This window comes from Artibeus jamaicensis, unplaced genomic scaffold, assembly GCF_021234435.1.
Source record: "Artibeus jamaicensis isolate MK-2021 breed Jamaican fruit bat unplaced genomic scaffold, CSHL_Jam_final scaffold_3151, whole genome shotgun sequence".
Lineage (NCBI taxonomy): Eukaryota > Metazoa > Chordata > Mammalia > Chiroptera > Phyllostomidae > Artibeus > Artibeus jamaicensis.
In genome coordinates this window covers 516,751-527,612 of record NW_026522037.1, presented here as the reverse complement: position 1 = coordinate 527,612, position 10,862 = coordinate 516,751, and the positions used below count along the sequence as shown (strand labels likewise).

The 10,862-nt window shown below is 60.9% G+C and overlaps 1 protein-coding gene across 1 annotated transcript; it reads right to left on the bottom strand.

Annotated features, from left to right (window-relative positions):
- Window positions 1-2,989: 2,989 nt before the first annotated feature.
- On the bottom strand, window positions 2,990-5,836 carry LOC119043775 (cytochrome c oxidase assembly protein COX19). The gene is made up of 3 exons (XM_037137873.2): window positions 5,595-5,836; window positions 5,199-5,310; window positions 2,990-4,470 (listed from the first exon to the last, which is right to left on the bottom strand). The coding sequence occupies exons 1-3, from the start codon at window positions 5,674-5,676 to the stop codon at window positions 4,398-4,400; spliced, it is 267 nt and encodes an 88-aa protein (XP_036993768.1). The 5' UTR covers window positions 5,677-5,836; the 3' UTR covers window positions 2,990-4,397.
- Between the last annotated feature and the right edge of the window lie 5,026 nt (window positions 5,837-10,862).

The window sequence follows — 10,862 nt, the reverse complement described above, 5'->3', positions numbered from 1 at the left end:
GGGCATTTGGGCGCCTTGCTTTTGGGAGGTTGATTTGCGAGGAAGGAATCGCACCCTGAGAGGTGAAGGGGCCGTGAGGAAACCAACCCGACAGGCAGGACCACGAGGCCCAGCTCTGTGAGGGCCACACGCTCCTGAAGACATTGCTTCCACTGAGGAACGGGGACGGGGTCTCGGAAGCCCCTGAGGAGGCTGCTGTTTGTGGGGCCCCGTGCGGAGGGGCAGGCCCGATCCAGGGCCCTGTGCTCTGCGCATCTGTGCAAGCTGGCCGCACCCACAGACGCCACTGGCTGCAGAACCATGGCTCCCACTGGGCTGGACAGGGCCCTGGGGGAGCCTTGGGGGACTTTAGGGGCTTGCTGTGATGGCAGTGGGATCACTGGGTGCTCTGAGCTGTATGTTTACGATGGCACAGTTCAGCTTTCACCAGCTCGTGTTCCGGGGGCCGGCACCTACAGGCTCCTGGGTGGGAGGAAATGGGGGTGCATACTTTCTTTATCCTGCGAAAGGGTCAGGGTCCCAGAAAATGTCCCTCAGCCTCCCTGTGACCTCCCTGTAGGCGGCAGCCTGCGGGCCCCTTCCTCACAGGCTGAGGGGGGTGGTGGCGATGTTGGAATGTCCACGGGCTCACCCAGAAGACTCGATCCGCAGCTCAAGGCTGGGCCGGGACGAAGCGGTTGCAGCGACAGGAGGAGGCAACGTCCATGGGACAAGTGGGTGCTCAGCCCTCCCGAGGGGCATCCTGGGCAAGAGCAGGGGCTTGGGGGCTAAAGTGGAGGCAACTGGAGAAGCTCCGAGCAAACAGAGCTGTGTGAAAAGAGGGGCTGAGGCCTCACTTGGGACTACATATTTGAGGCCAACTCTGGATCTTCCCACGCGTCACAGACGGCCATCCTTCCTGTCACAGAAGCCATCTCAGGCACAATCGGGGACCCCGGGAATGAGCAAGACGTGCCCCGTCAGATCCATGAGAAACGAACTCCTGGCCCTGCGTGCGAATGCTGCGAGCTGACCTCCCAGATGCCTACGTGGGTCACAGACGCAGGGACGAGCCCGGCCGCCCACTGAAGGGACTGAGGTGCTGGCAGGCGACTGCGTGGAGGAGCCCAGGAAGCTTCAGTCTGGGCGAGAGAAGGACGCCCGTGGGTGGTTGGGTCCACGGGAAATGCCCCGTGGGCAGGTCCATCCCGGGAGATGGGAGGCGGAAAGCGGCCGGTTGCCCGTGGCCACTTCCCGAGTGTGGGGTGGTTTCCTCTCCATCCAGACACCTGTTTCATAGAGATCTCTACAGTATTCAGCCCTTCGCTCCTCCCATGGATGCGCGTGCGCTTTCTGAGTTGTGGAGCGCATGCAGGGGGCCCGCGCCGCAGGGGATGACAAGGACAACAGGACTCGTGGCCCCACCCCAGGGGCTGGCAGCTCAGCGGTGGCTCTCAGCCCGCCGAGGTGGGGAAAACACAAGGCCTGGGATTCCCACTGGGCCGATGGCAATGCGGCCCTGGCAGGGGCATTTTCAAACACCCAGGGGCATGTCCCAGGACCAGGTCCCTAGGGAGCCGGGCTCTGGGCTTCGGACCACCCTCAGTGAAAGCGGGTTCACCACATGTGGCAGGAAGCAGGCGGTGGCCCGGGGCCACACGCCAGGCGGGAGCGGGTGTTATGCCCACCTCTAGCCACTTGGCGGCAGAAGTGAGCTGGGCCGCACGGGCCTCCAGGCCTGTGGGCAGGAGGTTGGAACCTGCTTGCCTCGATCAGGGAAGCCAGGGATGGGAGACTCGGAGGGTGAGTGAGGGCTTTGGTCCCCACGGGTTGCTGAGAGAGTCCACCAGCAGGGCCAGGCGCCTCTTTCCAAGACCCCCACACGGTCCAGAGCAGACGGATGCTTCGAGTGGGGAACACCGAGGAAGCAGGTGGATCTGAGCTGACTCGGGTAAGGGGTGCTGTGCGGACCCAAATGGTCAGGTGGGAAGAGTGAGGAGCGGTAAAGTGTGGGTGGACATTCCACGGGTGACCTCTAAAGAGGCCGCACCTAGGGAAAGGGACCAGTCGCAAAGGCAGCACCTGGGTGATTGCATTTACGGGAACCGCGGAGACAGAAGGGCAAGGGCCTGAGGACAGAGGGGGCGTGACTGTTAGTGGGCGGGGCTTTCTTCCTGGGCGGATGAGAATGTCCAGGAGTTGGATGGGCGGAGGGTGGTGTGGCCTCGTGAGCATCCCTAACGCGTCTGTGTCGCACTCTACAGGGGCAGACTGCAAGGCCCGTTCACCGCTCCACACAGCTCTCACCATCGGCAAACCCTGATGGAGCATTTCCGTGTGCCAGGGTGTCGAAGGGGCTGGGAAGGTCGCTGGGACAGGACCACAATGGCCCTTGTCCCACATCCAGGGCACCAGGCAGGCAGGTGAAAGAGGCAGCGTGTTGACAGGGTGAGGGGCTGGAGGTGGACAGGGATGAGGGGAAGGGGGGGCGTTGAGAGTGGTGGTTCAGCATGGGGTGGGAGGCAAGGCAGGTCGGCCTCTGGGAAGACAGGTAACACAGGTGTGACATGCACAGGACATAACCCTTCCTGCCCTGCCCTTCTTGGTGGCTGGTCGGACCCCTGACAACGGTGATGTGCAGCCACGACCCCACCCTTCTCCGGAGCTCGCTGTCTAGTGGGACTGAGGCACTGTCTGCTGCTGACTGGGCACCGCTGGGCCACCTCGTCTCAGCTACCGTGTGCAGTGTGGGAGCTGACACCTCGGACATGTCAGCCCAGCACCCTCTGGGCCTGAGTCCCTGGTGGGAAATCCTCCTTCTATCTTCGTGAGAGCCCTCTGGTGGGGTGTTGCTCCTCACACTGCTTTCCCGGCTCTTCACGTCAGGCCTTGGGAGTCGTAGGGTGAGGTGTCCCGCAGGAGTCTCCCCCAGTTCATCTGACCTGGAGGAACTGAACAACTTGGGTGCTCGTGTTGATGTGTTCCATCCCATCCGAGTTTTCAGCTATGGTTTCTTTTTAAAAATCTTATTCATTTATTTTTACAAACAGGGGAAGGGAGAAAGAGAAGGACAGAAACATCAGTGTGTGGTTGCCTCTCACGACCTGGCCAGCAACCCAGGCCTGTGCCCTGACTGGGAATTGAACCAGCAACCCTTTAGTTCACAGGCCAGTGCTTAATCCACTGAACCACACCAGCCAGGACCACAACCCACTACAGTATCAATGTTGTTGCTCAAACCAGGCCCCGCCCTCGACCACCGCTCTCCGCGTGGCCTCCTGAGTCCTTGGACGACCCCCATCGTTTCTTCAGCAGCTCCTCCCTTCTGACACCAGATGGTCCACGATCCTCACGCACTTTCCGGGCCTGCAGCCGGCACCGCTTCAAGGAGTCCTGTCCAGGGCGCTGCAACTCGCCGCTGGGCCCGGCTGCTTCCAGGCCCCTCCGTGCTCAGAGCTATAATGTTGGCACACAGGCACACACGACACACAGCACATGTATACACATGCATGTGCATGCACACATGCCTGTTTCTGTATCTAGCAAGTGTGTGTGCCAGCAAACCAGGACTCTGACACGCCTGGCTCTCACCTACTGCATTACTAGTCTTTTCGCCCTGGGACCACAGTTCCGGAACTCTCCACTCGAACAGCAAACTGACTCCTGGAGATGGAACCCTGCTTTTCTGGCTGTTGCTTTAGTGACACCACCATTCCCTCTGCCTCCAGCCCCGCCCAGTGGTCACAGGCAACACAGGCGCCCTGGGCCGGCACTCGCTTGGGGCCCGCCATGGCCTGGCCCATCTCTGAGTGCATGGAAGCTGAATGTGGTTCGGTCAGAACTAAACTACGGGATGGTGACCATTCTCATTAGTTTCTAGCCTGTCTTTTTCCTGAATTTCTTTTTTGTTCAAATACACAGGTACACCTAGTTTTTTACATCTCTTTCTAACATACTACAGATATTCCTGGATTCTGCCTTTTCATTTTTATTAAAAAAAAGAAACCACTTTGCTAGGGACAGTTTTCTGAAATTCACACACATGCAGCACGACCACATTCACACGTTGGTGCCCTGAGATGGAGTCTCCACACCGGGGCCCCGGGGGAGGGCTGCACTGGTGAGACCCCCTCAGCCCACATGGGCCTCCCAGGAACTCCATCACACAGGCCTTTAAAGACAGAACTGGACACTCTTGGGGGAGAGGAGAGTCTAAATGGAAGAAAAATTCCCAAGGAACCTGGCAGGCTCTGAGGTTGAGCCCCTTCCCTGCCATGGGCTGAGCCCATCACGGTGCTTCAGGGGTGCCCGGACACCCCTTTCTCAGTCACGCCACCTTGGGATCGACATCAGGGTGACAGGCGAGGGCTACCACTCTGTGCCAGATGACCAGCCGGCGATCCTCCCACTGAAATTTATCACTTGCCCGCTTTTCCATCCATCAAGTCTCCAAACCCCAGTTTTTCCAGGGGCTCTTGTACCATCAGTTGCCTAGAAGACAGACAGACAGACAGACAAGTATCAAGGGGCTAGTGAGGAGAGTGAGGAGTGCCATCCAGGCTGCTAGCTGGCCACCAGCCTGCCCCGAGCAGCGCCACAGGACTGGGGTCCCAGCTTCAGCAGTTTAGAGGGGGGACCAGGGAATGCACCCTCAAAACCCCAACGTCCCCAAGAGCCCTAGTACACCAACGGCCAGCAGAGCAAAAAAACATCGTGCCTTGGGGAAACCCTCTCACTGAGCCTGTCCTGGGGATACGGACATGGGGCTCCGAACGGACTGGCTGGTGTCCACCCGGGGGACAAGGCTGCCGTCGGGCCGGGTCCCTGCGTACCACTCAGGGACAGTCCCACCCCTGCTGCTCCCTAAGGGTAGCCACAGATCCCTGGGAAAGGTCAGCACAGTCCTCACTGCGACTCTGCGCTGTTTCAGAAATGGGGTGCAGCGTATCCTTCGCCTTTTGCTATTTGTTAAGGAGCCTCTTGTGCTCCCAGCATACGCCAGGTGACCAAACGCGCAGCGCACATCTGCGTGGTCTCCACTGCCACCCGCCCATTTGTCGCTCTGCACCCTGATGACGGCGCCCCCCGCACTCAAAGCTAGAGGGACAAGGCTGGGAAAAAGGCAGCCCGAGGGAGCGCGATCCCGGCCGCGGGAAAGAAGCGTCCGGGCGGGGACCGGGGAACGGGGGGAGCCGGGGCGGGGCGTCAACGACACTTGCCTCTCCATCCTGCATTCCAAGTACTCTTTTGATTCGTATCTGCACAAACCGTTTTCGAAATTGTTTTCACGGAGACACTTCAGGAACTTCTCCTTGAAGCGCGTGCATTCACCTAGGGCGGAAGAGAATACAGCACTTGTCCCCAAAGCCGGCGCCGGACGCGCTCCCAGAGGACCCCCGGGGCACCGCCGCCCCTCTGGACACGCGCACTACACCGGAACGGCCGGCCCAGCGGGCCCGTTGGGAGGTCCTCCATAAAGCGCTATGGCCAAGGGCAGTCCGGCTCCAGCGGAACAAACCGCACACTCAACCCCGGAGGAGGGATTTACGTCCTGGACTTCTGGCGAGACTCGCCGACAGGGCAGCCCTCGCGTTCTGGGACCTCCGGCCGCTCACCGAAGTGGTCCAGCGGGAAGCTGCCCTTGTCCGGGGGTCGCGGCTGGAAGCTCTTGGTCCCGAAGTTCATGGCGGTAGACATGATGGTAACTGCCCCCAAGCCTCGGAAAGCGATACGCGCTCTACGCAGGCCGGGCGGCCGAGCGCCGAGCAGGCCCGGAGAGAGCGCCGAGCACGTCGAGCCGCCGTTGCCGCGAGGCCACGCCCTCTCCCAAACGGCCCCTTCCCCTTCCCCAGAGGCTCTGAAAGGACCTGACCCCGCGTGGGATCGCGCTCCCTCTGCCCTCTCCAGTTCCAGCCCTGCGGACCCTCACAGCAACCCCACCGCCAAGGATACGGAAGCTCAGAGAGGTTCAGCAACTTGCCCGAGGACACACAGCTTCAGTGCACAATAAGTCGCAGGGCAGCGACAGGCGGGTCCTTGGCAGCCTCTGCTGGGTTCTGTGATCCCCGCGTCTGGGCCCCAGGGCCATGCTCTTGGGAGCATGGATGGGCTTCCTGGGATGGCTCAAGACGACAGGAGGCTGAAGTCCAAGATCAAGGTGCCAGCAGGGCTGGATCCTCCTGCCCCAGGACTCCCCTCTTCTCTGGGGCTTGCAGGCATCCCTTGGCATTTTTTGGGTTGTAGACCCATCCCCTCAGCTCTGCCTCTACCCTCACCCGGCTTCCCCATGCACATATCTGTTTCCAGATTTCCCGGCCAATCATTGGCTTAGGGCCCGCCCTAATCACCTCACTGTAGTTAATTGCTCCTGCCACAACCCTGTTTCTGAGACACTGGGAAGTTTGTAGGGACATGAGCATCACAAAGAGGCCAGCTCCTGCTGCTCGCTCCTTTTTTTTTTTTTTTTTTGGCGGTGGCGGTAACAACAGTGGGAGGGCTCAGTGGAGACCCCAGCTCTCCCCAGGCCCTGAACTCTGTGCACCCCCACTCTGTGCCACCCCTCTTTGTCCAGACAACGGGGAGGTAGGTCACTGTCTCCTCGCAGCTGTCTGCCCCCTGTAGTTCTGCCAGGAGCTCTGTCTGCTTCGTCCACCTGATGACCACTCACTGGGCACCAGGCGGCGCCAGGCCCTTGGATAGGCAGGCAGGGTCCTCAGGGTCACAGAGCTCGCTGGCCAGCCCCCCAGGTCCCGTCCGTGACCTAGCACTTCCACTCCTTCTAAGGTCAGGAGGAGAAGCCTACTCCAGACACAAAGGGGCTTCCAGGGAGGTGCTGGCCAACAGGCCGAAACTGCCCCAGCCCAGGGCCTGGCTTGGGGTGCCCTACACTCCAGGAGGCTCCCCACACCTTGCTGGGTCCTGTCCACAGTGACAACTGCTGGGTGGGTTCCCAAGGCTGTGCCCACTCTGTGTCCAGGACAGCACAGAGTGGGCACCTGGTGTTGCTGGGCGTTGGCAGTGGGTCCACAGGGACAGCCCCCCCCCCCCCCCGGGCTGCTGGAGACCCACCCAGTCAGCTGGTCTGGGCCCCCTGACAACTACGGAAGAGAAATCGCACCTTGTTCTTGTCTCATAAACCACTGTTGTACACACCAGAGCCAGGGCCACACAGGTTACTAATTGACAGACTCCAGGGCTGCCGACAATAGCGGCCTTATCAACAGCAAGCAGCACTTTCCACTCCGCTGGATCGAACCACTTAGCTGAGAACGGGACCGCCCCTCCCGCCAGGCTGTCCACAGCCGCTGGCCTCGTGGCCCTGGGGGATCACTGACCCCGAGCTGGCGGCCAGCTTTTAATGGAGTCTGTGGTTCCTAGAGAATGATTACTGCTCGTTCAGCTAGGGTGGAGATGGGGGTGGGGGATTTTAGCCGCACAGATAGGAAAAGTGGGGGAGGAACTGACGTTTTGGGGAGCCCTCTTGCGTGCTAGGCTGCTTCCCTTGGATCCTGGGGTTCAGAACAGGGACTGGCATGGGGTGGGAGTCCAGCTGGTGCTCCTGGAAGAACGGACCCCTTGGTGTCTACCATTCTCCTCATTTACACGCACAGACGCAGAGAGGCCAAGTCTCTGTGGAGGAGCTGGTGTCGGGGTGCCTTACCTCCCACACCCAGTGGGGGGCCTCACTTGCCTCACCCATGACATTACAGTGGGGGCCGGCCTTGGGGAGACGGCCCATCCAGCAGCAGCTGGGGCTGCTTGGCCTCAGCCTCAGGCCACCCCATCCCCCCTGCCCATGGAGAAATGCAGGAGCAGCGGACAGGCTGGGCACCGAGAGTTGGGGGTCAGGTCTGGAGGTGGGGGCACCTCCTGATGCCCTCTGGGTGGGTCGATGGGGACCGGGACCTTGCCTGTCACTGTGGATCAGCTGCTGGAATCTAACAAGCTGCAACCCCTTGACTCGGGGATCCTCCTTCTAGGGATTTATTTTACAGCATCCTTCGCCTTTGCTTTCGTGCCTTGCAGGGGCCGAGTCCCTGAGTCAGACTCGGCCCATTCACACTCTCCCTTTTGTCCAAGACGCACCGTTGCGACAGTACATGCAGATTCCCTGAGAAACGTGACCGGGGTTGGTCACCGCCAGCTCTCCTTCCCCAGGGGAGGGCTGGCGTTCCCACGAGAGCGCGAGGCGTAGGGAAGCCGGCGCAGTTAGAACAAAACCCGCTCCGGGCTGTCTCCTTTCCTGCGCCCCCGCGCACCTTGGCCTCATCCTGCCGCAGACCAATGGGCTGCCGTCTGCGTGTGACCCTTCGTTTCAGGGCACAAAGCACTCTGGAGACAGAAAAAAATTACTGTCCACATTGTAAAGTTCAAAGCAGCGTCTTAACGAGTTTCCTGTGGTCGGGACTGAAAACCCACAGTTCATTACTCAGCTGGAGCCAAGTGAAGAAATGAAGACGTTTACATCAGGTCTCTGCGCCTCGGTGGCTCTGTGCGGGGACCGCCCTGTGCAGAGGGGGACGTTGGCCACCCACTGGACGCAGCAGCACCCACATCCCCAGAGGGGACACCCACAGACTTCTCTATCGTCACCACATGACCCCAGGGTCGGGGGTCTCCCTGCTTGAAAATCACTACCTTAGATCAGCATTCATTTTGCTTCCCCGCTTTTCACCTCAACCTCTCTAGACAGCACAGTGGATAGAAATACAAAATTTGGGGGTCGGCTGGGGTGGCTCGGTGGGTGGAGCACCAGCCTGCCAACCAAAGGGTTCGATTCCCCTTCAGGACACCAGCCTGGCTTGTGGGCCAGGTCCCCAGTAGGGGGCGTGCGAGAGGCAACCACACACTGAGGTTTCTCTCCCTCCCTTCCCCTTATTCTAAAAATAAATTTAAAAATCTTAAAAAAAAAAATGTGAACAGCAGACATGAATGTGACCGAGGTTGCGAGTGTTTTCCTTCGACCATCGTGGTTTGCGGGATGAGTGGGTGAGACTCGCCTGCGATTGCCCCGCGGTGTGGCAGGAGGACAGGCCAGGTGCCTGTTCACCGGGTTGCCCCGTTTTTGTTTTTGTTTTTTTAATATATATTTTTAAGATTTTATTTATTTATCTTTGAGAGAGGAAGGGAAGGAGAGAGGGAGAGAAACATCAATGTATGGTTGCCTTTCGTGCGTCCCCTGCTGGGAACTGGTCTGCAGGGAACCGGCCTGCAACCCCAGTATGTGCCCTGACTGGGAATCCAACCGCGATTGTCTGGTTCGCAGGCCCGCGCTCAATCCACTGAGCTATGCCAGCCAGGGCCGGGTTGCCCCGTTTTTACAAGTGGGTGCTGCATCTGAGAGCACACCTTCCATGTCGCGCTTGCCTCCACGTTTGGGCTGGTGTGAAAGTGAGCGGTCGGGAGCGAGGTCACTGTCCCATGCACAGGACCTCAGAGAACCTTTGTCCGGCTGTTCCTCGACTCCAGATGCCGCCCGCCCTGACCCTGTCGAACCCTCTCCCTGCATTTCACGCACCTGGCTTCTCTGTCATCGTCCGCCTGGGCAGGTCACCCCCCCTGGGCGTCTGTGGTCTGGCGTACCCCCTTTGAAGCAGGTGCTCCCAGCTCCCTGGTCCCACCCACTTCCCCAGCCTGGGGTCTGGGCTGGCACAGGGGCCCCTGAGGTGACAAGGCTGCGTGACTCCAAGGCCCACAGGTCCCAGGTCGAGTCTGCTGCCTCCCAAGGCCTCGCTCGCAGGGCCACGCCCATTGAAGTGGTCAGTACTGAGGCAAGGCCTGTGGTGGGCACTTTGGGGACCCCCCTGGTCCCCCTAACCTGTCAGTGCCCCCACTTCTCTCCACGGAGACCCTGCTTCCTCCCCCACAACCAGGGGCCGCCCGGCTCAGCTGTCGTAGGAGTGACATCGCCTGCAGGTGCGATGCCCAACGAGTGGGGCTCTGTCAAGCCAGGTGGCACCAGAAACCGGCTGGGCAGGATCGTTCCTGCATAGGTGTCCCAGAGGGGCCCTGTGCCCGCACCAAGGCCTAGACCTCGAGCCCGGCACGGCCCAGCACCTTCCTGGAGGATGCTATGGGGGGGCCGAGCCCCTGCCCAGGACGTGGAGTTCCCTGCCGGCAGCACCCACCCCCGTCCCTGAGGTGCCCACCGAGCTCTGGGCTCAGGCTGCCCCTGCCCAGCAACCCTGGCCCTGCTCCTCATGCCTCCAGGCTTCTCGCAGGTCACCCCTCTGGGAGAACCTGGGACCCGTTCCGGGCCCAACCCTCCACAGACCCCCGGCCCTCTCCGCTCCCACTGCCCCCATGGGACCGTGGGGCGCCCTCGGGACCGCCCCCACCACCCATTTCCCCGGCCATCTCCTGGCCAAGCCTGGCACACAAGGGCACTCAGTGGGCAATGCCGAGTAGAGTGGGCTCCCTGGGCAGACAGGACCCCCAGCCAGCAGGGTGTCAGCAGCCCCGGTAGTGGCGCTGGGCCAGAAGGACCTGTAACTCCTACAGCCAGCCAGCGCCCTCTACCCCTACAACTGTGCAATGGCACAGGCTGCTTGACAGGTAGTGAGCGCCTCGCCCCTGGAGCTGGAAAAGCCGAGGCTGGGTGTGGGTGAGGCCCCTTAGTCCCTGGACTTTCTGCAGGGGGGGCATGGGCGGCGCCCCAGGTGCAGGCCCCGCTGTGGCCGCCCTGCCTGTGCGGGTCCAGCCGCCTCCTGTCGGCACAGGCGGCTTGAAGCCCAGCTGCCTCTAGGGCCAGCAGCCTCCCCATTCCCTCCCAGCTCTTTGCCAAAGTGGGGCCTCTTCTCCTCCCAGCTGGGCCGCCAGGGTTGAGGGGACAAGAGTGTGGCCCAGACCCAGACAGACGACGGCTCGTAAACCCAGCCACCTGT